Raw genomic sequence first — 26,353 nt, 5'->3', positions numbered from 1 at the left:
CTCCTAGAGAGGTTCTTAGGTCAGGAAGGACCTAGGTGTCAAGGGATTTGTCATCTGTGTAGCTGGGGACAGCTCAGGTTCACCCCCATTGCCTGGATCATCTCAGTTCTTAGAGGAGACGGGCCAGCTGTTTTTAGAGCTAAGCCAGAAGGGAGGGCCTGAGAGTGAATAACAGGACAAATAAACACACACACTTTGTCTGTGGCAGCTGGAGGGAGAGAACCCAGAACTGAGAGGAGGGAGGAAAGGAATTGCAGGATGGTTGAACCTGCTTGACTAGTGGCTGGGAGAATAGAAATACCCTGGCTGTCTGGCAGACACATCTGTCTTGTTCAGTAGAGCAGGCACCCGAGAAGACAGTTGTATACAGGGAGAGAATATGTCCATGGCAGTGCCAGGTTAGGGCCCTTCTTGAGAATGTGTCCCAAGTGACTGAATGAGGATTACAAGCCTCTCCTCTCATCTCATCTCTCTATCATTTCATTCCCAAAAGAACTTTAACAGACATCAGTCATAATCTCCCTGGGAGCCATGGAAGAGGTTATAGCACCAAGGAAATAGGCCTTTAGCATCAGCAAGCCCCTTAAGTCCCATGAAATGGGATTACCTTTCATGAAAATAAATAACAAAGTTGTGAATATATGGGCTGTGGGTGTATCTCAGTGATAGAATGTCTGCCTACCTAACATGTGGGAGCTCCTGGGTTTGGTTCCCAGCATCAGAAAAACAGAGAAGGAGAAAGAAAACGAGGGAGAAGGAGGAAGAAAGAAAAAGAGGGAAAAGAAGAGGGAGAAAGAGAGAGAGAGAGAGAGGGAGAAAGAGAGAGAGAGAGAGAGAGAGAGAGAGAGAGAGAGAGAGAAGAAAGAAAGAAAGAAAGAAAGAAAGAAAGAAAGAAAGAAAGAAAGAAAGAAAAACTGTGTACATGTGAAATTTGGAGATGAAGCTGGGCATGGTGGCACATTCCTATAATCCCAGCGATTTGGGAAGCTGAGGCAGGAGACTCTCAAGTTCAAGGCCAACTTGGGCAACTTAGTAAGACCCTGTTATCAAATTTTAAAAAATAAAGGACTGGGGATATAGCTCAGTAATAGAGCACCCCTGGGTTCAATCCTTAGAACTGCAAAAACAAAACAAAACAAAATAATAGAACTCCAAGTACTGTAAAATAACCAGTTTCTTTTTAGGTGCTGGGGAATTGAACAAAGGGCCTCTTGCATGCTAAGCATGGGCTCTACCACTGAGCTACATTCCCCAGCACAATAACCAGTTTCTGATCAGCAGTTTCCATTTTCAAACTTGGGGAGCAAGTGCTTTCCTTGCTCCCTCTCTTGTGTTGTCTGACCTGGCTGGGAACAAGCCAGCATTGGAGATCACCAACACGGGGTCTTCCTTCTTAGATGCTTATAGTCCTCCCATTTCACCCCCTCTTCCTGAATGGATAAAGAAAATTTGTTACTCATACATAATAGAATATTGTTCAGTCATAAAAAGGAGTGAGGTCCAGCAACTCCTCTCAGTCCCCTCTTGCCCTGCAGGAATTCTCTCTTCTCACTTGCATAAATATTACTCTTTTATGCTATTAAAAAACAAACAAACAAACAACAACAAACTTCATCATTTGCAGCATTCTCTTTTTTGGCGGGGGACGCTGGAGACTCAACTCAATCCAGGGGTTCTTTACCACTGAACTACATTCCCTAAACCTTTTTCTTTCCTTCTTTATTTTTTTTTTATCCTTACTAAGCTGCCTAAGAAAGTCACTAAATTGCTATAGCTGGTCTCAAACTTGGGATATTTCTGCCTCAGCCTACCCAGTCGCTAGGATTACAGGTGTGGGCTCCCACGGCTGGTTTATTTTTTGAAATTTTGATTAATACACACGCATTGCTTTTCTAATAATAATAATAATAAAAAAAGTTGTATTTGCTCCTGACTTAGAGGTGCTGTAAACGGGATTCTTGGAGGTGTGGCTCAGTGGTTAATCACTCCTAGGTTCAATCACTGGTGCCACAGGGGAAAGGGGTTAAAAAACAAAAACAAAACAAAACAAAAAAAAAACAACCCGCAAGGGGCGACCACGAGAGAGGGGCACCCAACTGCAGAAGGGGAGTCTGGGAGCCAATCATTTCCTCAACAAAGGAACTGGTCCCGCTTGCGATCTAGACAAGAAAAAAAATTCACGCGGAACCACGCAAGTACAAGCGAATAAACCGCAGCTGCCCCGCTGCCACACAACTTGGGCTGGGAGGGAGCCAGCAGAAAGTAGGGGTTTCGAAGAGCGGATCCCGCTAATCCCGGGTGGCACCGATGCGCTCGGTCTGGGTCCCCCAGGTTTGCACCATCCGGTCTGAGCCCCGCCAGGAGAGCCTCATTCATATAAAATCGGCAATCTGGAGGATCCCTCTTGGTCATGAGGGACGGCTGACGGCCAGCGCCATAAACAACACTGGCCAGGCCTCCGCGAGGTCTGGGTTCTGAGTCCCACACCACGCGGGGACCGCAGACTCCGAGTTCACGTCGCTGCGCCGGATGTGCACAGGACCAGCCCCGGAGCTGCACCAGAGGTTGAGAGCGCCGGTGGGGGCGGGCACACGGCTCAGAACGACCGCGGATTGGCTATCCCTGCGATCCTGGCCGCGGATTGGTCTCCCGGAGCTCCCAGCTGCGGATTGGCCTCCCGGGCCACGTGGCCTACAGCAAGGCCTCTGCCAGCGCCTCCGGTGTGAGTGAGGGGGCCCGCGGGGTCCCGCCTAGGAGCCAGCCCCGGCGGCTATCTGGTTCCGGAAACTGTCGGGAACTCTCAGGATCCGGCTTCTTACTCCTGTTCTTCCGTCAGCAGCGTCATCTGGGTCTTACTGGGTTTGTGCGGCGGCCGCTGGGACTCGGGAGCCAGCCACCATGAGCGTGGGTTTTATCGGCGCTGGCCAGCTGACCTGTGCCCTGGCGCGGGGCTTTACCGCCGCTGGTGAGCTCGTGGAGGCGGGAGGCGGATTCATTCCCGGGAGGACTGGGCTGGGAACCGCCCTTCATCCCACCAGCATGAATGAATGAATGAATGAATGCGGGAATTTGCGTATCATGGGGTCGATGAGACTGTTTTTAAGCGGCGAGTCATCTTATATCCATCCGGGTAAGGGATTAAGTTGGTGTCGGAGACTAGCACTGTGAGAGCAGCTGTGCGTTGTGATCTGATCCCAGGAAAAGCATGGCCACCGGGTGGACAATGATTCCGTTGAAAAGTCTTGTCTTCTGCAGGCATCTTGTCGGCTCACAAGATAATAGCCAGCTCCCCGGAAATGGACCTGCCGACGGTGTCTGTGCTCAGGGTAAGAGGGATGGAGGGCTGTGGGGAGGAGGGTGGAGACTCAGGAAAAGAATAACCTGAGATGAACTGAGTCAGGCTGCCCCTGAGCCTCTGGTCTTTGGGTTCCCAGGAACATCTCAATCCTTCCATCTTCTCTGGAGCAGCTTAGGGTAGTGGTGAAACTAGTCTTGAAAATCAGGATCGGTCCCGTTTCCCCAGTGTTGAAGATTAAACAACCGAGAAGCACCGAGGCAGAAGAAAAAAGTTTTATTTGAGGGGTAGAAGAGAGAGAGACTCCTCCAGAGAGGAGGGGTTCTAAAGCTGGTGCCCCCTAGGAATTGGGGTGTCCTGCCAATTTTATACATTTTAGGTTTCCTTTCTGCTCATGCCCCTTCCTCCTCTTATCTTGCCTGTGAGATCAAAAGGTGCGGTGACCAAGGATCTGGAAAGGAGCTGCCCAAGGGACATCCATTAACCACTCCTTGCTGGGAAGAACAATCCCCTGTAGGCAGGTGACTTTGGCAGCTGGTTGGAGAAGGGGGTATTAGCATTTTATTTCCTTTTGAATCATTCCAATTCATTAATTCGTTATCTACCCTGACTGTCCTTTTGTCCCAGTTTCAGTGGGAGCCCCTAGGCTGGGAGACTTGGGGTCAAATCCAGACCCTGAGTGCTAGAGGCAGGTGTTAGAGGATTAACTGAGGTAATTATACATGGGTGCATATATATACATATAGTAGGTGCCCAAGAAAGACTTATTTTTCTTTATCAATTAGTCCTGTGATCTTAAAGTAAGCAATGACTGTGAATCTCTCCTTCCTCATTTATAGTAGTCGCTTTGCTGCTGTCCTAAGACATGAATGAACATGTTAGCAAAGAACCTGGGGAATTAGAAGTTTCTCTCTCACAAAGCATAATAGCCTGTCTTCTTCCAAGACCTTGGCAGCATGGTAATGGATGGCTGAGGAGACAGGTGTCCGGCAGTGTCTGTGTGATGAGTGTCTTCTAGCCACCGCTGAACCACCACGTAGAGGCTGTGCAATCTGGTGAATCTGTGCAAAGTGGCTGGGGTTGGAATAGGACCTGACCCAGCTCTGCTCCCAATCCCTGGGACTAGATTTCACTTTTCCCGGTTGCCTGTGACACTTTTCACCATGGAGCATTCTCACCTGGCAAGGGGGTGCCTTGGATGCCAGAAGATTGGTGAGGTTGAGGGGACAGCCACTTCCTGGCTACCTTGGTGAAGCTTTGCATGTCCAACCCCTGTGCTTACTTGTCTAGTAGCAGAATGGAAAATATTATGTCATTTGGGGTGGAATCCTGAGGGGACAGGGCAAGGAATTCAGGGCTGCAGCTGGCAGAGTGGGCTTAGCAGGGTTTCACTTCTCCTTGGGGGGCTTGGATTTAGCCAGGCTCCCCAGCACTATTAGCTTTGCTGTCTCCTCTTACAGAAGATGGGCGTGAACATAACCCGCAGCAACAAGGAGACCGTTAGGCACAGTGATGTCCTGTTCCTGGCTGTGAAGCCACACATCATCCCCTTTGTCCTGGATGAGATTGGGGCCAGTGTACAGGCCAGGCATATTGTGGTCTCCTGTGCAGCCGGTGTCACCATCAGCTCTGTGGAAAAGGTACCCGTCTCACTCCTGATGCCCTTTGTGTGAGGAAAGGGTGGCCTGGGAATGGCAACTGAAGGGTGGGTGCTGGTGGGAATTATGGCCCTCTGTCTTGTTGCAGAAGCTGATGGCGTTCCAGCAGGCCCCCAAAGTGATTCGCTGCATGACCAACACACCTGTGGTGGTGCGGGAGGGTGCCACAGTATATGCCACTGGCACCCACGCCCTGGTGGAGGATGGGCAGCTCCTGGAGCAGCTCATGAGCAGTGTGGGCTTCTGCACTGAGGTGGAAGAGGACCTGATCGATGCCATCACGGGCCTTAGCGGCAGTGGACCTGCCTATGTGAGGCCCTATCTGCTCAGTCGACCTTCAGGGAACCTAGGCAGCTAAATGGGCTGGCAGGCAGTCTCAGGCTGGGGGACAGTACCTACATCTTGGGCATGGCTGACTGATGAAGAAAGCTGACCACTGGAGCTAGTTCCAATCATCACAAAAAATAGACCCTGGGGAGGGCCTTGTGTCTGCTGCCCAGGGCTCAGTGAGTATCTCCACAGGCGTTCATGGCCCTGGATGCATTGGCAGATGGTGGGGTGAAGATGGGTGTGCCACGGCGACTCGCAGTTCGATTAGGAGCCCAGGCCTTACTGGTCAGTGTATTTTTCCCTGCACATTTGGGACCAGGGTGTGCAACGGAGGTTCTTATGGGTCACTGAGCTGGGGATGGGCTGGTTTGGAAGTTGGCATAGGGATTGGCCATGAATAGTGGGTGTGGGGAGGTCTGTCCCACTGTACACCAGCAGTTTCCTACCCTCATGTTCCTTCATGCTGTAGGGCGCTGCCAAGATGCTACTGGATTCAGAGGACCATCCAGGCCAGCTCAAGGACAATGTGTGCTCCCCTGGCGGGGCTACCATCCATGCCCTGCACTTCCTAGAGAGTGGGGGCTTCCGCTCTCTGCTTATCAATGCAGTTGAAGCTTCCTGTATCCGAACACGGTGGGTATGTCTTGTTGTCCTCTGCCCCAGGCGCTCCACTCCCAGCCTACCCTGGACAGGGCTGGGCTGGGCTGGACTGGACTGCATCTTGCAGTCCTTCTGTCTTAGGTCTCATCAGCAGTGCCAGAATGCACTTATTAGACTTAGCCAAGTGTCTACAGGCCTCACTTCACTTAATTCTTACCACAGTTTTGATAACTGGGATTAACTTTGATTTATAGATGGGAAAGTTTAAGATCAAACAGCTAATAAGTGATGGAGGCAGTATTCAGCTTCATCTCTGACTTTTTAAAAAATGTCAGTTCTTTTTAGTTATAAATGACAGTAGAATGTATTTTGACATATTATACATACATGGAATATAACTCCCCATCTTGTGGTTGTGCATGACTTGGGGTTTTACTCGTTATGTATTCATATATGAATACCTTTGATTCATTCTACTGTCTTTCCTATTTCTATCTCCCTTCCCTTCTTTGCCCTTTGTCTAATCCAGTGAACTTCTATTCTTCCCTCACTCACCCCTTATTGTGTGTTAGCATCCCCATATCAGAGAGAATATTCAGCCTTTGGTTTTTTGGAATTGGCTAATTTCATTTAGCATGATAGTCTCCAGTCATTTCTGACTCTCTTTTATTTTAATTTTTTAAAAGATGTTGATGGACCTTTATTTCATTCATTTATTTATATGTGGTGCTGAGAATCGAACTCAGTGCCTTACACATGCTAGGCAGGTGCTCTACTACTGAGCCACAACCACAGCCCCATCTGTGATTCTTAAGCCCTGTAATTTTTCACACTTTCTCCCTCCCCGTATGGTCATAGATACCACTGGAGTGCTATGTTTAGCTTGGATCAAATGAGGTAAATAAGACAAACCCCTACTTAGTTAAATACTAAGAGGCTGAGGGGAGCATTTGGTTTAGGGTTCTAATATTTGGTTTATCAAATTTCGGGTCTGAGGCTCTATGGATAGGGAAGATTTCATAAAGCTCTTGCTCTAAGATGTATTGCCTTCTTTCAACCCTTTTGGGATTTTGTCTGCAGAGAGCTGCAGTCCATGGCTGACAAAGAAAAGATCTCTCCGGCTGCCGTTAAGAAGACCCTCCTAGACAGAGTGAAGCTGGAGTCTTCCACAGTGTCCACACAAACCCCCTCCAGCCCAGGAAAGCTCCTGACAAGAAGCCCAGCCCTGGGAGGCAAGAAGGACTAAGGCATCATCTGCCTTCATGTCTGTGATCCCAGAGCTCTTGCCTGATGGGTCTTGACCCCTATTCCCTCCTCCAGCTGCAGGAGGGGCCAGCTCAGGTGGTTTCAGGTCCCTCTGATAAACTCCTTAGATCTATTCAGACTAAGCTGCACTAGTTGCCTCTCCTGTGCCATGGGGGAAGATGCTCTGAGGGGTGGTGGTCAATGCTGGAAGCCAGATACATCCCTGTACACCTCTGCTCATAGAGTGGCTGATCCCTGAGTCAGTGCTTAGCTGAGGGGGAAGGTCTGGGGAGGACTTCAGTTGGTGTCCTTCTGGAGTTTGATATCAAGACAAAGAAGCAAGAAAAAAAAAAAAAACATGAAAGGCCCATCTGAATTGATACATGGAAAGGAAATGAGCAATTTAAAATTATTACAGTTAATCAGAAGTGTGTGGTATTAGGAGCTTGGGTGTAGTTCAGTGGTAGAGAATTTGACCAGAAATGGTGAGGCCCTGGGTTCCATCCCCAGCATCACAAAAAGAATTTTAAAAAAGAAGTGTGTAGTATTAGATAATGCTTATATTTAACTATAGCTTCAGAGATGTGCCATTTAGAAAGTGTTATTCAGTGCTAAGTGCTTTAATAAAGTTTATTTTATATTATCCTGTTTTTCTTTTGCTTAGTCTTATTTTGTTCTAGAGAATGTGAGGCCATTACTAGATCCTGCCTGTACTGTTCAAGAGCAAGAGTTGCAGATGAGAAGTAATAAGGATCCGAGTATGATTACTCCAGCCCTGTTCCCAGGGTCAGGGACAAGATGTTGTGTTCTAGACTGGGCAAAGTTAATGGCAGAGAAGAACCAGTAGCCCAGGTGGGGTGTGGGCAACAGCCCCAGACACAAAGGAGAAAGCTGTGGGAGTTGTGGGTCAGGAGCCATGCTAAGCCTGTGATCCCTGCCACTGTCCTCTGAGGCAGGGACTCCTTTTCTTCACTTGATAGGAGATGCTGAGGCCTACAGGGGAGAAGCTCCTTACTCCTAGTTGTGCTGCTGGTCAACAGTGGGTCCTTTGTTCTTAGCCACTGACTAGTCTCCCAGAAGCTGGGGCTGGTTACACCATCTACACAACCAAACTGAGCCTGCAGCTAACAGCCTGTTGTCTGTGGCTCACATACTGAGCCCTGTGCAAGAGCTCCTAGGAACAAGCTTCCTTTTTTTTGAAAAGGTGCAAGCATTGGCAATTACCATCAGCTTGGAATTGCTCAGGAGGCTGAGACAAATTTGAGGCCAGCCTGGGCAACTCTGTGAGACCCTGACTCAAAATTAAAAAGGTTAGGAATGTAGCTCAGTGGCAGAACACTTACCTAGCATGTATGAGGCCCTGGGTTTAGTTCACAGTGTGGCCAAAAAGAAAATAGGAAATGGCAATAACGTGTTGGGAAGGATGTGGAGTAATTAGAATCCTTGTCTATTGCTGTTAGGGTTGTGAAATGGTGTGGCCACTTTGGAAAGCTGTCTGACAGTTCCTCGCAATTAAACAGAGCTACCAGAGAACCCATCAATTCCACTCTGAGGTATAAAACCAATAGAAATAAAAACATGTCTTGGGCTGGGGATGTGGCTCAAGTGGTAGCACGCATGCCTGGCATGCGCGGGGTGCTGGGTTCGATCCTCAGCATCACATAAAAAAAAAATAAAGATGTTGTGTCCACTGAAAACTGAAAAATAAATATTAAAAAATTCTCTCTCTCTTCTCTCTCTCTTTAAAAAAATGTCTTTATAGAAACTTGCACATGAATATTCATGGCAGCTTTATTAATAGTAGCCCAAAGGGGTTGGAAGTGTCACTCAGTGGTAGAAAACTTTCTTAGCATGCATGAGGCCCTGGATTTGATCCCAGCACTAGGGGGAAAAATGCTAAAAGGTAGAAAAAGAAATCCAAGCACGGTGGCACACACCTATAATCTCAGCAACTCAAGAGGCTGAGGGGCAAGTTTGAAGTGAGTCTCAGCAACTTAGCAAGACTCTGTCTCAATAAAAAGGTCTGGGATGTGGTTCTAGGTTTAATCCCCAGTACAAAAAAAAAAAAAAATCTGTACAATGAAATGTCATTTGGCAATAGGAAGTACTGATACATGCTACATATAGAAACTCAAGAAAGGATGGGTGAAAGAAACCAGTTACAAAGGACAATTATACCTAATTCAAATACATTAATTAATTTTAAAAAATGACAATTACTGTATGATTCTACATACTGAGGTCCATATCTGATACCAAATTCTGTCCTCTGCACCTGGCCTGCTGGTAAGCTATCCAGGATGACAGAAGTTTGTCCCCTTCATCTTCCTTTCCTTCAGTCCCTGCAAGATCACCCACTTCCTTGGCTTAAATCTGCCAACATAGATTTACTGAGGACCTACTAAAGCCAGCTTATGTCTTGGCACATAGTGGGGAGTGGAAGCATCCAAGCCAAATTTGACTGAAGTTGTCTGGTGCCCTGGTCCTTTTCCAGGGAGAGGTGAGAGAGCTTCATCCTTGGGAGAACCATTTTTGGTCTCCCCAGGACTTCAGTTCTGCCTGGAGGTGCTGACAAGCACCCAGGACTTCCCCTCCCAGCTGCACACCTCACATAGCTAATCCTAGTCAGGGTGGCAACTCTCTGAGATGGTCAAGGGAGCTTACAATGTGTCAGGCCAGAGGTTCTATAGCTTATCTCAGTCCCACTAGAAACCTGAGCCACCAGGAACCCCCTGGATATCTCCTATGAGAGCTGGCACTGGGGCCTAACAGAGCCTTTCTGCTAAGTATGTGCTGAATGCTCCTCTGTGGTAAGTGCCCTGTGGGGCCAGGTTGTGGCCTAGTTGGTAAGACTGTCCCTACTGAAAGTTGCACAAGAACCAAAACCAGATGTGGACACACAGGAGATGTGGCACCCGTGGGAAGGAGTGAAGGCAGCATGCAGAGGGCCAAGAGAGTAAGGAAGTGTTTTTGTCTTTTCACCCCATCTTCGTCACATGAGAATGGGCTCTGGGCCTGGAACATTTCCTTACCAAGACAGAGTGTTCACAGTTGTAGCTGGACTTGTTACCTTGTGTGGGAACACAATTCCTGTTTAAGCCTTATTGTGTATATTTCTTTGGTTAAGTATATGTATTGTATGACATATGGCCAACCCACTGCTATATCAGTTCCCTGAGATGAGGGAGCAGGGTCCTCCTGTGGCATAGAGGGATGAGTGCAGGCCAGGGGCCCTGGATGGCTGCTGGGAAGAAGTCTCTAGCCATGAGGGACCAATGCCCACCACCAAAACTGATTGTATCCTGTCTTATCCATGAGTAAAGCCAGGCCATGTTCTAGCCAGTGCTTGACTAGTTGTGTTTTCCTTGACAAATTCAAGAACAAGAGGCAGTGAGTAGAAATGCTAGGATTTCTGGGCTGGGATTGTGGCTCAGCGGTAGAACGCTTGCCTAGCACGGGCGGGACCTGGGATCGATTCTCAGCACCACATAAAAATAAAGGCATTGTGTTGTGTCCATCTACACCTAAAAAATAAATATCAAAAAAAGAAAAAAATAAATGCTAGGATTTCTATTCCTAATAACAGGTAGCAGATGCCACTTGCCCAACACTGACTGACCACCTGTTCCCTCCCTGCCCACTCTCTGTTCCCAGCTCTTTGATTCCTCTCAGGACTCCTAGGCAGGCAGGTCTAGAGCAGCCTTCATCCCTATTTCATGATGGACTTCCTCTCAGAGCCCCAGAAAAACATTTCCTTATCCATTGTGTATTATATATTACAGGAGAGTATCCATTTTAATCTCCTGTATGCAGGGATAAAAACTTCTGCATCCATCTTTTACTGATAGCTCCTTTGGGACATGGGATTGAGGTTGACTTCTCATGATTTTTTTTTTCATCTGATCTCATGACTTATTTATTTTATTTTAGATCATTTGTTGGTTATAATAAGCAGACATGAGAAGGTAGTTAAAAGATTGAACATTTTTTTCCCATGGCTCTCTACTCTGTATACCATTCAGGAACACATACACACCTCCCTGCATCCCAACGTGTTTGTTACTAGGCAACGCTCTCCAGAGAGCTGCTGGAGAGTCTCCTGAGCCCAAGTGCCTGGCTGCACTTTCCCTCACTATTTCAGGCCTTTTTGTGTATCTAATCAAAAAAACTCACGAAGCCTTGACCTGTGCCCCACTTTTACCAATAAAATAGATAGAACATAGAAGTGGATTTTGTGAGGGCTGGGGTGTAGTTCAGTGGTAGAGCGCATGCTCAACAACATGTAGGAGGTCCTGGGTTCAATCCCCAGCACTGGGAGAAAACAATGGATATTGTGGCTGTTAAATTAGTAGCATTTTGAAGATGAAATGCACTTCATTTCAAGGTCCAAGGCAGTGTGGGTATTATACTACCTTATACAGGAAATGGGGGAAGGGGAGGCTGTAGGGTTTTGGCTCAGTGGTAGAGCACCTGCCTAGCACATGTGAGGCACTGGGTTCGATCCTCCGCACCACATAAAAATAAATAAAATATATTTAAAAAGTGATGGGAAGTACAACATTGGATAAGAAAATTCTAGAAGGATACATAATAAACCAATCAATAAAAAGGGGCTTCCTTCAGCAGGGTGCTGGTGTGGGGCTCAGGAATATGGTATGTTGGGGCAGGACTGGAACAAGACTTTTCATTATATCTCTTTTGGTACTATATTGATTTTAGGAATCATATGAAGGTATTACCTGGTCACAAAATACATTTGGAACACCTGCCAGGCTGTCTCAGCATGAAAGCACTTCCCCTCCTGTCTTCCCCACCAGGGCTGGGGGTTTGGCTCAGTGGTGGAACACAATACTTTACTGAATAGTAGAGTTTTTGAGTTGACAAGAATCTGTCATCCATTGCATCCACTAGGATTCCCACAAAGATTCTAGGAGGTAAGGACAGGGGTTGGTATCCCCATATCACACATGAAGAGCCCAATGTGCTTTTCAAAGGTAACTGGGGAGCTAGCAACAAAACTTCAGTGTCCAGATCCAAATCCTCTTTCCAATTTTCCCCCACTAAATTCACGACGAGTTCTCGAGGACAGCATAAAAATGCCACTTAGGCCACCAGCAGAAGTAGGAGGTAAGGTTAGATGGATCACTGCTGCCCAGCCCCGTGGATACCTGCTTCCTTGCGGCCACGGAGAAACTTTCTTGCCACTAGGGGGCGCCAGGCGCCAACCACTGAACCTGGCTGCCGCCACAAATTTCCAGAAGCCTGTGCCCTGGGAGAAAGATCAGACAGTTGGGCTAGGTGCCAGGTCTGTCAGTGCTGGTCAGAGAGGTAAGCTCCTGAATGAATTATCTGCTTCCTGTCAGCAGCCTTTGCTGCTACCCTCCCAGTCTCCAGCAGGCAAAGCAGGAGGGCAACTTTCCTGACTGTCCACAGACCTGGGTCCGTTTTCCTGAGTACCTAGCTCAGGGACAAGAGCACCATCAAGTATCCATGGTGCCCAGAACTCTCATAGATTGTCTGACGCAATATACACCAGTCTTTCTCAGGAAGCAACTTTGAAAGTCAGATCACTTACTACCCTTGACCTTGAGTGAATTCCTGAGCCTCCAGGAACTTATCTGTAAATTGAGGGTGGGAACTTATCTGTAAATTGAGGGTGAGTCCCCACCTGGGGGTGGGGGTGCTGAGAATTAAATGAGATAAAGTACTTGGCTTGATGTCTGGCAGGAGTGAGATCTAATAACCTAAAGTTGCTGGTGTTAATATCATCATTAAGGAATGTGAGGCTCAGAGAGACTAACTTGTCAGGTCCCAGAGGCAGGCCTCAAAGGAACCAGTCAAGACCTTGATCTGGCTGGGCCCATGGCCCTTGTTCCCTGCAGCACTGCTGGCTCCAGACTTGGGGTACTGGTTGGGCGACTTGGGGTACTGGCTGGGGGACTTGGGGTACAACCCAGGGCCTCATGCATGCTAGGCAAGAGTTCTTCCACTGAACCACATCCCCAGCCCTACCTACTTTCTTTAATTAAGGGAAATTAAGGGAAGCAAGCATTTGTTGAGCTCCATTTCTAACCTTATTATCCTCCATTTTCAAAATGCTCCCTCAGTCTAAACCCCAGACCCCGCTTTACCTGTACGTTTCCAGTTTTTGCTCACCCCTCTTCTTCCACCAGAGACACTTTCACCTTATCTACTTTGCAAAGTGCATCAGACCCTCATCTCCCACCCCAAAATGCAGAATCAGAATCTCTGAAAGTTCCATAAGAGAATCTGCCCCTCAGCCAGATGTGGGAGCCACTGCCTGGCTCTGCCCTCAGAGGCTTGGCAAAGGAGGTGGTGTTGGTAGGGGTCTGGAAAGATAAGAAGGAGTTTTTCAGCTAGAAAAAAAGTTGTACAGGGTAAGGAGTCTAAGAATGACCCCCAGGGATGGCACTGTCTGTGTGTAGGTGCAGCTGGCAAACTGTGACCAATGTGGGTAAAATCTTTCATCTGGTGGAGTGAGGAATGAAGAGTGAATGTGTGTGGAGGTGACTGGGTGACGGGAGAGGCTGGATCATGAAGATGCTGGACTTGGCCCATTGGAAGGCAGGAGCAGCTACAGGAGGTTTTTAAAAAACAGGGATCTGACCTAATGTTTGCTAAAGAAAGAAAACTCTGGAAGTATTGGAAACCAATAACTGGAGTCTTGCAGCTACCTGGGTAAAAGAGGAGGGAAACCAGTGGAAGAGGGTAATCCACAAAGTTTAAGGACCCTTGGTTTTGCTGTGGGGCAGGTTGCTCAGAAAACACACCAAGTCCCAGTTTTGTCCAAATTGAAGAGTCTTTATTTAGCTGGCCAGCCAGCGACTGCTCCCCGAAGGACCCATAACTGTCTCTGCAAGGAACAGCCCCAAGCCTGAGCATTTTAGGATACTTAAAGGCAAAAACCACATCTGGGTTGATGTAGCTGCAAGCAAGCAGGTACAGAAACTGAATTGGGCAGTCAGCGAGACAATGCAATGGGTACATTGGTATTTCCCACAGGATTTTCCAGGTTGGCATAGCAGCAAGTAAGCAGAAGGAAGTGGGTCAAAATTACCCTAGTTGAGTACAAGTTAGAGAATGGTTACTAACATCTAGACAATCAATTTCTGACAAGGTACATTGCCCAAGAAAAAGGGAAAGTAAAGAGAACAATTTTACATATACAAAGGACCTCAACCGACACCACCTCCTTTGCCTTATACATTGCTAGTTTGCATTGCCAAGTATGTTTTGCTAGGTAACTATTAATGGGTACTGAGGTGGGGCTTTCCCATGGGAGAAGCATTTCTGACATGATATGGAGTCTCAGGGTAAAATGGAGTCTTTTTGGTCATTGCCCATATAGCCTCGCCCATAAAAGTTTCACAAAACACACCTCCCATAGCAATTTATTGTTTAAAAGCCAATTTGTTTAATGCACAGATAAGCCAAAACCTCTTCCTGTCTACAGGGTTCACCATTGTATGCTCAGCCAGAGCTCAATAACTGTCATTTAGTAGGTGCTTCATGGAGATTGTTGAGCTATGGGGTAGGGACAGCTGAGGGAGAAGCAGGTGTGGAAACTGGACCAAGCAAAGCTCTGACTCCACGACTCCATTTTACTTTTTTAAATGCAGGGGATACATACTGGAAGATCAGGTTTGAGGGAAAAAAAGCAATAAAAATAACAACTTCTATTGGTGGCATGCCTGGTATATGTCCAACTAAGTCTGGGCCCTTTACACCATCTTCCATGATCCTCTCTAACAATCCTGTCAAGTAGATGTTTTCATCCCAAGTTTACAAATGAGGAGACTGAGGCTCGCTAGTTTGCCCAGGGCCATAGTGAGGAGCGATGGTCAGAGCCTGCATTCACCACATGCCATCATCCAGGGTTCCACTTGGGGTGAGGTGGAGATAGCCTCACAAGAGGCAGGGGGCTCAGATGGGCTCAGAAGGGGGCTCATAATGGTAGGATTGAAGCCAGGGCACATCTGTGTGACAAAGAGCGATGTGTTAACCACTAGAGTGGATTCCTGCTGTAACAAAGATTCTCAGACTGGGGGTCTTAAGCAACAGAAACACATGGTTTCATGATTCTGGACTCTGGAAATCTGACATCAAGCTTTTGGCAGGGTTGGTTTCTTCTGGGTCCTTTCTTCTGGCTTTACATATGGTTTCCATATGAGTTTGTGTCCTGATCTCTTCAAAAGGATACCAGCCAGCCAGGCATGGTGGCACCCACCTGTAATCTTAGTGGCTCAGGAGGCTGAGGCAGAAGGATGGCAAGTTCAAAGTCAGCCTCAGCAACTTAGTAAGACTGTCTCTAAATAAAATATGAAAAGGGTTGGGAATGTAGCTTAGGGGTTAAGTGCCCCTGGATTCAAACCCTGGTACAAAAAAAAAAAAAAAGAAAAAGAAAGAACACTAGCCATATTAGTTGAGGGACCACCCTCATGACCTCATTTGAATTTTTATTTATTTATTTATTTTTATTGGTTGTTCAAAACATTACAAAGCTCTTGACATATCATATTTCATACATTAGATTCAAGTGGGTTATGAACTCCCATTTTTACCCCAAATACAGATTGCAGAATCACATCGGTTACACATCCACATTTTTACATACTGCCCTATTAGTAACTGTTGTATTCTGCTACCTTTCCTATCCTCTACCATCCCCCCTCCCCTCCCCCTCATTTGAATTTAATTAATATCTTTAAAGGCCTATGTCCAAATAGTGACATCTGAGGGGCTGGGGGTTAGGGCTTCAACATATGAATTTGGGGCAGACAAGATTTAGCCCAAGACAAGCAGAATCTGAGGATTTTTAATATTCAAAGATAAGTAGGGAAGGACAGAGAGGATTGGGAAAGCAGAGGGGAGCTCGTAGGATAAGAGCAGAATAGAGGGTCTGGGGTCGGCAAATGAGGGCACCTCAGGCCATCCAGGTGGGAAGGGACAGGGTGAGTAGAGCCTGGACCCAGAATCTGGGGGCATGCTCAGGATAAGGATGAGGCTGAATGGCCACCTCCATCTGCAAGAGTAGCAGTCAGTCAGACTGGTGTCAGACCAAGGTGAAGGCCTCTGGTCATCGCCAACCAGGCCTGTGGTGTCTCCATCAGAGTGAAGACTGCTTCCCAGAGCTGCATGGGACAGGGGTTGTGCTGTACTGGCCAATTTCCCGCTGGGCTGACCAGCTGGAAAACCAGTCCAGGCTTCAGGGAAACCAACTTCCTCCATGTATGTCCTTCCCTTCCTCCTCAGCACACAGGATCTGCCTCAAGTGTGCCCCAGGCCACACTTCCCACTTTGGACAACAGCAGTCATAAGTACCAACAAACCACAGGGCCCAGAGCTTCCATCCAACCTACATTTATGAAGTAATGAACTCTCCTTATCTCCCCTGCCTCCAGAGGGGCCTGTTTTGTTCTTTTCCTTCTCCATATCCCTGCTGTGTGGAACCTGCCTTTAGCTGTTCCCATCTGGTGGCTGATGGACATTATTAGGTTGTAAGATAGGTAAAGCCTGGATCCTATTATGGGACACATTCTGGGGGCCTCAGGGGACCAGCCGAGAGGACCAAACCTTCTCAGGAACCAATATTTTTACACATCAACAAAAGCGAACCCACTTTTCCTTGGACCATGATGAGGCTGCTCAGTGGGCATGGCGTTGTCACATAGCCTACCTTGCCCTAAGAGCTGCCATGGTCAGCGACAGGGTTGTATACATTTCCACAGTCACAATTACCCCAGAGGATGCTTCTGTTTTACTCTATTGCTACTAACACAAAACTACCCATCTTAGAATATTCTTATGGAAAACCCTGATGGTAAAAACGAAAAGTAGAGATAAATCAGAAGCTCATCCATCATAGATGATGGTAATTACTGGAGACAGCTATGATCTAGAGCCAGAGACCCTGGAGGGATGTGCAGGTCAAATCCCTCACTATCCAGAGAGATCCCTAGGCTGCCCAGAGTCACACAGTTCACGTCACTGTGCTGTGTCCACTCCTCTAGTCTCCCTTAGCTCATGGTCAGGTTACCAAAGTCTGGCTTCCCTTGTCAATGCTGATCCATGAAACTCCCTTGCCTGGCCCAGCAGCCTGGTGCTTTGATCCAAGGTGGAGCTTTCCCTGCCCCAAAGGTGACTGTGGCCAACCTCCAACCAGTTCCCATAGCCCCTATTTGCTTTCAGGGAGGGACCCATGGGCAGGAAGATGAAGCCAGGTGTGGAAGATGAGAGGCTGGCCCCACAGCAGCCCTGGGAACCAGCTCCCTTCCTCACTTTACATGTTATTTCATTTTTAATTACAGAACTAAGGTAACAGAGCTTCCCAGGCTGAGCCAGAAACAGTCAGCTTTTTAATTAAACTTTTTGTTTTCCCAAAGGAGAACCTCACAGATCCATGGAAGAGCGAGGAAGCCAGGGGTGGCAGGAGGCCTGGGCCTTGGGGATGTGGATGGATCCTGTGACCCACTTGCTTATCTCCAGCCTGGTCCCACCATCAACCTTGGGGTTGACCTTAGTGGGCCTCAGTTTCCCCAGCTGTGAGATGCTGGCTTGGACCAAAGCTTGCTGTCGGGTCCTTTGCGGCACTAACCATCTCTACATCCTGAAGCACCCCGCACTCCCCAATGTACAAGGCTTTGCAGGTTCTCTGACCTCTCTTCCATTTCTGGGCTTTCATCTTGTACTGTAATGATAAAAATATCCTCCTAACCTCCCTGTCTCTGATTCTAGCACCAGCCCATGGCTGCCTGGGCAGGGTGGGGGTGTCTTCTCCTTCCTCCCTCAGTTCTTCTCTGTCCTATCTGACTTTCTTCTCTTCCCTCAAACCCTTAGCCACTAGTTATTTCCCAGAGGTTCCTCTGCCCCAGAGCTTTGCCCTTGTCCCTCCTACCTCCCTGTCATGACCCCTTCTGCTCTGATACCTGCTGTTGCCAAGAACCCCACACCTGACCTTCCCAGGTTTCTGGCAGGAATCCCTCTGGCTCCCCAAACTGATACTGTCCAAACTACCTTCCTCTTCTCATCCCCCACCTGTATGTCCTCATCTCTGCCTCAGATGTTGGTGCCCCCACCTGCCTGATCTATGCCCTGGTTCCAGGGAAATGCAGGTTTCTGGCCCTGGGACCAGGAGGGTGGGCTTCAATTTAGCGCAGAGAAGGCCCCTCTTTTCGCTCTCCCCACAGAAGCCTGTTCCACTCTCTTCCCTGCCACACAGTGCATCTTTCTTATTTCAAAATGATGGGACAGATATTCTTTTTCAAAATTGCAGGACTTCTGTTGACCCCCCCCCCCCCGCAGGCCAGGGGTATAGGAGTGTCCTAGTTATGAGTTGATAATGGAGCCAAGCCAAATCCAGGTCTCCAGACTCTTGTCCCAGGGTCTCTCTGAGCTCATGTCATGTCCCTTCCTAACCCCCCCAAATCTAGACTTGCTAGGAGCTCCCTGGGACTCTGGCTGGCTGCAGGAAAGACCTGCTGTTATAGGTCTCTGGAACTGTCTCCTAACTGATAAGCCCACAAAAAAATGGACTGAGTTAAAAAAAAAAAAAATGTAATCTCCTACCATGAGACATTCTAAGAGTTCCTGGGTGGCCAGAGCCCCTCCTGGATCTAGGGAGACAAAACATTTCTTTTTATTTGTTTGTTTATTGTGGTACTGAGGATTAAACCCAGGGCCTCATGCATGCTAGGCAAGCACTGTACATTCCCAATTGCATTCCCAGCCCTTTTTATTTTATTTTGAGACAGGTTCTCACCAAGTTACCCAGGCTGGTCTTAAACTTGTGATTCTCTTGCCTTAGCCTCCTGAGTAGCTGCAAACAATGTAATTAAAGCTTATCTTTCATTGGAGGAGATAAAGTGGGGCCCACTGCTCACTAAGACACATCCTATAGGTAGAACCAGTTGGGAACCCTATGGGAATCCAGAATCTTGCTCCTGGATGGAACCAGAGCCCTGGACAGATCCAGTAACTCCCCAATCCACATGGGGCTCACTGACTGAGGAATGTCCAGACCTGCCCCTCTGAGGGCCCTGAGGCGGTGGTCCACAGGAGAAACTTACAACTCTTCCTGGTCCTGGGGAGACCTTCCTTGGCGGGAACCTGGCAGCACTGAATACCAAGTAGGGGTTTATCTAGAGAGAAGCCAAGTGCACCCCTTTTCTCTCTTCTGGTGGTTAGAGCTGGAAGGAACTATCAAGTTCATGTCTCTCATCTCACAAAGAAATTGAGATCCAGAGAAGTTCATGAAGCTTTTTAAAAATTTTTTAAATTAATTAATTAATTTTTTAAAGTAAGGGGATTGAAGAAGGTTCTCACACACGCTAGATAAGTGCTCTACCACTGAGCTACATCCCCACCCCTTTTTATTTTTATTTTTAAACATTTTGAGACAGAGTCTTACTAAGTTGCCCAGGCTGGCCTTGAACTTGTGATCCTCCTGCCTCAACCTCCTGAGGAGTTGGGATTAACAGGCATGTGCCACCGTACCCAGGCCCTCAGCCAGCTCTTAAACTCCCATCTCTTCATTCATGCGTTCAACAAATATTGCTGAAGTAGCTACCTTGAGCACTGGGCATTGTTTTAGGTATGGGGAATAGCAGTAAATAGGCCAGGAAAAGTCACTGAGTTCCTAGATGCTGCATTTTACTGGGAAGGCAGTCAATAAAAGGTTAAACAAAGAGTTGAGGAAGGGAATTTTATTTACTAAGTACCAGGAAGAAGATAGGCCAGGATGATTAGAGAGACTGTGACTGCATAGGCAAGAGAGGGCTTTCTGAGGAGCTGACAATTGTCCCGAATCCTGAATGATAAGAATTAACTAATCATGCTGGGCGCGGTAGCACACACCTGTAATCCCAGTGTCTTGGGAGGCTGAGGCAGGAGGATTGTGAGTTCAAAACCAGCCTCAGCAATTTAGGGAGGCCCAAAGCAAGTCAGTGAGACCCTATTTCTAAATAAAATACAAAAAAGGGCTGAGGAGATGGCTCAGTGGTTAAGCACCCCTGGATTCAGTCCCCGCCAAAAGAGAAAGAATTAACTAACCCTGTAAAGCTCTGGATACAGGTTCTTAAAGGCAAAGGCAGTGACTAAAGACACTGAGGTGGGACTGGCATGGGGAAAGAGGGGCCTGTGTGGCTGGCTCTCAGAAAGCAAGTGAGATAGAGAAGGGGAACCTAGCCCAGATCAGCTTGAGCTTTAAGTATATGGAAATCAATTTGAATTTTTTTCCAAAATGTAATAAGAAGCCTTTGGAGATTTGTTTATCTATCTATCTATCTATATCTATCTATGTATCTATCTATCTAGTTTACTTTTAAAACTTTTTTAGTTGTAGATGGACACAATACCTTTATTTTATTTATTTGTTTCTATGTGGTGCTGAGGATCGAACCCAGTGCCCACAAGTGCTAGGCCAGTGTTCTACCACGGATCCACAATCCCAGCCTCTATATGTTTTAGTTTTTTAGAGCAGTTTTAAATTAATAAGAAAATTGAGGGAGAAGTACAGAATTTCCCACACAGAAGGAAGCCCTCTGATACTTAATCCCCCATCAAGAGTGGTACAGGGGCTGGGGATGTGGCTTAAGCGGTAGCGCGCTCGCCTGGCATGCGTGCGGCCAGGGTTCGATCCTCAGCACCACATACAAAGATGTTGTGTCCGCCAAAAACTAAAAAGTAAATATTAAAAAAATATTTAAAAATTCTCTCTCTCTCTCACTCTCTCTTAAAAAAAAAAAAAGAGTGGTACATGTGGGGCTCAGTGGTAAAGTGCTTGCCTCATACGTGTGAGTGGTACATGTGTTACAATTGACCCTATACTGGCACATCGCTAGCATCCCGAGTCTGTATTTGGTTCTCCTCCTCCTCCTTCTTCTTTTTTTTTTTTTAGCTGTAGTTATACCCAATAACTTTATTTTATATATTTATATGTATGTGGTGCTGAGGATCGAACCCAGTGCCTCACACGTGCTAGGTAAGCACTCTACCTCTGAGCCACAACCACAACTCCTGTACTTGGTTCACTCTTGATGTTGTATGTTTTATGAGTTTGGACAAGTGTATAATAACATTTACCCACTCTTAGAGTACCATACAGAGTAATTCCAGTGCCATAAAAATCCTCCGTGCTCGGCCTACTCATCCCGCTCCCCTCGACCTCTGGAAAGCTGCAGGTCTTTCTATTGTCTCCAGTCTTGACATTTCCAGAATGTCACAGAGTTGGAGTCAGGCAGCCATTTCAAAGTAATTTTTTGTCACTTAGTAATATGCTTTTAAGTTTCTTTTATGTCCATTTTTTACTTGATAGCTCATTTCTTTTTAGAGTCTCTGGGTTACCACAGTTTATTTACCCATTTGCCTACAGAAGGGCATCTTCCAAGTCTTGGCAATGCTGTAAACAATCATGTGCAGGTTTTTATGTGAACAGAAGTCTTCCATTCATTTAGGTAAATACCAAGGAGGGCAGTTGCTGGATATTATAAGAATATGTTTAAGTTTTGTGCGGGGATGCACGCCTGTAATCCCAGCCACTCAGGAGGCTGAGACAGGAGGATAGCAAGTTCAAGGCCAGATTCAGCAAAAGTGAGGTGCTGAGAAACTCAGTGAGACCCTGTCCCTAAATAAAATACAAAATAGGGCTGGGGATGTGGCTTAGTGGTTGAGTGCCCCTCAGTTCAATCCCAGGTACCAAACAAGAAAAAAAAAAAAAAAGAAAAAGAAAAGAAAATATTTAGGTTTTTAAGACATTGCCAAACTATCTTCTAAAGTGGCTGTAACATTTTGCATTCCCACCAGCAATGAATAGGAGTTCAAGCTTGGCACAGGGTGCATGCCTGTAATCCCAGCTACTAAGGAGGCTGAGGCAGGAGGGTTGCAAGTTCAAGACTAGCCTGGACAACTTAATGAGACCCTGTCTCAAAATAAAATTGAAAGAACAGAGGCACTGATGATGTAGCCCAGTACTAGAGTACTTGCATGTGTAAGGCCTCATCTATACACATACATATAAACAAACAGAAATGGGGATGTAGCTCAGTGGTAAAGTGCTTCTCTACAATGTGCAAGGACCTGGGTTCAATCCCAAGCACCACACAAAAAATATAAAAAAATTGCTCCACATTCTCACCAGCATTGGTTTTCTCAGTATTTTGGATATACTGGTCATTCTAGTAGTTGTATAATGGTATCTCATTTTTGTTCCCTAGTAACAGATGATGTGGATCATTTCTTCATATGCTTATTTGCAACCTGTATAGCTTCTTATTTATTTAGTACTGTGGATGAACCCAGGAGCCTTTTACCACTGAGTTACATCCCCAGTCCTTTTTTCCCCACATTTTTTTATTGGCACATTCTAGTTGTACATAATGCCAAGGATCAAACCCAATGCCTCACAAGTACTAGGCAAGCACTCTACCACTGAGCTACAGCCTCAGTCCCTTGTCCAGTACTTTTTATTTTTTTCTTTTGAGACAGAGAAGGTCTCACAAAGTTTCTGAGGCTGACCTCCAACTTACTATCCTCCTGCCTCAGCTTCCTAAAGCACTGGGATTATAGGCATGCAGCACTGTGCCTGGCAGTATATCTTCTTCAGTGCAGTGTCTATTCAGGTCTTTTGCTTTTTTTTTTTTTTTTTGTACCTGGGATTGAACTCAGGGGCACTCAACCACTGAGCCACATCCCCAGCCCTATTTTGTATTTTATTTAGGGGCAGGGTCTCACTGAATTGCTTAGTACCTCACCATTGCTGAGGCTGGCTTTGAATTAGTGATCCTCCTGCCTCAGCCTCCTGGACCGCTGGAATTACAGGTATGTGCCACTGTTCCCAGGCTTATTGTTGAGTTTTAAGAGTTCTTTATAGTGGGCTGGGGATGTAATTCAATGGTAAAGTGTTTGACTGGCATGTAGTAGGCCCTGGGCTGATGCCCAGCAATAGAAGCAGCTGCAACACACACACACACACACACACACACACAATTTGTTTTTATTTTGAATAACAGACCTTTAACTCATATGTGTGTGTATATTATTTATTTATTTATTTTTGCAGTACTGGCGTTATACCACTGAGCTAAATCCCAAGCCCTTTTACATTTTCTATTTTATTTTGAGATAGCATCTAAATAAATTGCTAAGGCTGGCCTTGAACTTGCAATTCTCCTGCCTTAGTCTCCTGAGTTGCTGGGATTATATTCATGTGACATCTCACCTGGCCAGATTTTTTTTTTTTTTTTTGCAAATATTTTCTCCAGTCTGTATCTTGTCTTCTCATTCTCTTGACAGTGTCTTTTGCAGAGCAGAAGTTAATTTTAGTGAAGTCCAATTTATCAGTTACTTCTTTTATGGACAGTGATTTGGTGTTGTGACTAAAAAGTCAATGCCAAACCCAAGGTCATCTAGATTTTCTTCTAGGTTATTTTCTGGGAATTTTATAGTTTTGTCTTTTATATTTAGGTCCATGATTCATTTTTTAGTTCATTTTTGGAAGGTTCTGACTCATGGAGTGCATTTACTGGTTAAAGTTCTCCCAAGACTACTACTGCATTGACCACAGGGGTGGGGGATGGAGTGAGAGGGGGCATCTGTAGTTGCTGCTGCGATGGTGGAGGGCTGCAAATTGATACAAGGGCTGGGGATGGACTGTGAAGTATGTAAGATAGGAAAGGAATCCAGAATGACCACACTGGATCTGGAGGCCTAGTTGGGTGTATGAGCTGGCGATAGGTAGGAGTGATGGGCATTTGGACATAAGGTTCTGTTGTGCAATGGGGAGACCTACCTAGAAGTGAGAGCCCGGAAGGCAACCGTGGTGAAAGGAACCTGAAGCCAACACTCATATACAAAGGGAAGGTGGTCGAGGCTCTTTCCCTGACCTCGGGCTGTTTGCAACCTGCAGTTCAGGCCCTGGGGCTTTCTAGCTAGGGGCTGGAGAGAGGATCAGTAGAGGCAGACAGAGGGCAAATCCCCCAGACACAGGGCAAATATCCCTTTGCAAACACAGGCCTCTTTCCTGAATGTGGATTCTAGGTAGGTTCAAATGTTTCGCTGGGGAAATAAAGTAATTGGCCAATCAGCCAGAAGAAAGCGAATGTGGATTGGGAGACTTTTCACAATGGGCTGATTAGTTGTCAGGCAGGAGGAAGACCCCGCCCTGTGTCAAGCGGAAGAAGTAGCCCAGCTTCCAGCAGGCTGGGGGAGGGGATCTGGCGTTGCAAAGTCAGATTGGGTGAGGTGGGGAAGTTATGGGGGGAAGGGGGATGGAGATGAGAAGAGGCAGACCAGTTTCCAGGGCCCAGACTTGGGCCTGGATTTGAGGACCTGGGGTGGGGGGATGAGGTAGGTGAGGGAGTCTGTGACAGGTGAGCATCAGGAGTGGGGCCTGGTGTCCACCCATCCCCCTTCTGCCCCTGCAAGGACAGGATTTGAATCCAAACAGAGTTCAGGCTGCCATGTGAGGGCCAGGGGAAAACATAAGGTCAGAGGTCATCAGGGAGCCTCTGTGGGTGGGAATCAACTGGACCCAGACCTAGAACCAAGGGGGTCAAAAAGGTTGAGTCTAGGAGTGGAATCACTACAGGTTGGAGCCCAGCATTTGGGGGTCTCCAGGGTAGCCGCTGTCCCTTTCCTGCCCTGGGCTGCCCTAAGCCCATACTTTTGACCTCCCTGACCCCAGCCTGGGGTCCATGTGGTGGCTGGGGTCTCCAAATGCCCCCTAGATGAGTCCCTCATTGTTCTCCCAGAGCAGCCCAGGCTTCCATGGCGCTCTCTGGGGCTAAGGAGGGTGGGGGACAATGTAGGAATAAGAACCCACATTTCAGTTCATCTGGCCCCTTCTTGGATAGTTCAGTCCTTTGTGTGCCACTTACCAGATGCATGGCCCCGGACAAATCTAGGCAGCTCCTTCTGACAGGCTGTGTGCTCATCAGTTAGGTAAGGTCAGGACAGGCAGGACTCTGAAAGGAGGGCGGGAGGAAGCTTGGCAGCCAGGTGCAGATTAGGCAAATCCTGGCTCCAAGCGTCCATGCTATTAATGCCCCCATTTCACAGATAAAGAAACCCAGATGCCCATAGCTGATAAAGGTGTCCAAGGTCACCCAGCCAGGATTTGCATCTGGTGTTGCTCCCATGAACAACCTGTCACCTTGGTGCTCTTGTGGACAACATGTGACCTCATGGTCTGGACAGCTCTGTGTCTCCTCTGTGGAATGGCAACAGAACCTTCTTGATGATGAGGAGGACACATGAGGTAAGTAAAAGCACACAAAGGAAAGGTTGCCCAAGGGTGAGAGGGTGCCTCCCTCCTGGGGACACTGGAACCCTGCAGCAGCATTTGGGCCACCTTAGCAAAGTGCCTTCCTGCACCTGAGCTTCCTATTGTACCAGTTGCCTTTATGTCCCCTCAGGACACCGAAAAGGGTCAAAATCATCATAAATTAATTGAAGAGACAGGAAAGCAGGAAGACGAACTTATGGAAATGAATGGTTTCTAGATTTGGGGAAAGAGGCTAGTTTACATGAGTCTCTTCTTTCATGAACCTTTGTTTTTCTTTTTTGGTACCAGGGATCAAACCCAGGAGTGCTTAATCACTGAGCCACATCCCCAGCCCTTTTTATTTATTTATTTATTAAGACAGGATCACACTAAGTTCTTAGAGCCTCATTAAGTTGCTGAGACTGGCTTTGAGCTTGTGAAACTCCTGCCTCAGCCTCCTGAGCCACTGGGATTACAGGTGTGCACTAACACACTCGGCTTTTCATGAACATTTTTTATTGGGGAGGGCAAATAAGAGAATAATACTGCTAACAATTCCCACCCCCCTCAAAAAACCTGTCTCCAGTGTTTTCATTATTATTATTATTATTATTATTTTGCAGTGTTGGGCATCAAACCCAGGACCTTGGGTGAGCTAAGCAAGTGCTCTAACACTGAGCAACAATCCCAGCCAATGTGATCTTTTTGAATCCTGAAGTCTTTCCTTTAAAAAGGGAGGGGAAGGATTTCAGCTTGGCTGCTGGGATGAGGCAGCTCACAGCTATGGAAGGAGGAGTGGGAAGCTCTAGGCTACAGCCCTGGCGAGAGGGCAGCAAGGCCAGCCCTATCAGTGGTTTTTACTCAGGGCACAAGGGCCTGCTTCAAGTCGATGCTGCCACAGATAGGAAATGTGGCCAAGACACACACCCAGGCCGTTGGCCTCCCAGG

At 47.0% G+C, this 26,353-nt stretch overlaps 1 protein-coding gene across 3 annotated transcripts; it reads left to right on the top strand.

Annotated features, from left to right (window-relative positions):
• The first annotated feature begins 2,684 nt into the window (after positions 1 to 2,684).
• Positions 2,685 to 7,771, top strand: Pycr2 (pyrroline-5-carboxylate reductase 2). Of its 3 annotated transcripts, none has more exons than XM_058571843.1 (7): positions 2,685 to 2,965; positions 3,256 to 3,326; positions 4,756 to 4,935; positions 5,042 to 5,263; positions 5,476 to 5,568; positions 5,753 to 5,916; positions 6,964 to 7,771. In XM_058571843.1, exons 1-7 carry the CDS (start codon positions 2,899 to 2,901, stop codon positions 7,127 to 7,129), a joined length of 963 nt encoding a protein of 320 aa, XP_058427826.1. In that variant the 5' UTR covers positions 2,685 to 2,898; the 3' UTR covers positions 7,130 to 7,771. The 3 variants fall into 3 exon arrangements, with proteins under 3 accessions (XP_058427826.1, XP_058427829.1, XP_046275407.1); XM_058571846.1 differs by lacking the exon at positions 2,685 to 2,965 and adding an exon at positions 4,241 to 4,507 and having other exon boundaries at positions 3,283 to 3,326; XM_046419451.2 differs by lacking the exons at positions 2,685 to 2,965; positions 3,256 to 3,326 and adding an exon at positions 3,346 to 3,845.
• Positions 7,772 to 26,353: the final 18,582 nt, after the last annotated feature.

The sequence above is a fragment of the Marmota monax genome, unplaced genomic scaffold, assembly GCF_021218885.2.
Source record: "Marmota monax isolate L192 unplaced genomic scaffold, Marmota_monax_Labrador192_F-V1.1 WCK01_AAM20220418_F8-fsc00153, whole genome shotgun sequence".
Classification (NCBI taxonomy): domain Eukaryota; kingdom Metazoa; phylum Chordata; class Mammalia; order Rodentia; family Sciuridae; genus Marmota; species Marmota monax.
The sequence above is the reverse complement of the archived record's forward strand: the minus strand, read 5'-3'. Positions and strand labels throughout refer to the sequence as shown.

Excerpts from the sequence above, each read along its gene's own strand:
- Pycr2 (XM_058571843.1), top strand. The coding sequence starts at position 2,899 with ATGAGCGTGGGTTTTATCGGCGCTGGCCAGCTGACCTGTGCCCTGGCG. Across the intron at positions 3,327-4,755 it reads CGACGGTGTCTGTGCTCAGG|AAGATGGGCGTGAACATAAC; the intron begins GTAAGAGGGATG and ends CTCCTCTTACAG. Across the intron at positions 5,917-6,963 it reads GCTTCCTGTATCCGAACACG|AGAGCTGCAGTCCATGGCTG; the intron begins GTGGGTATGTCT and ends TTTTGTCTGCAG.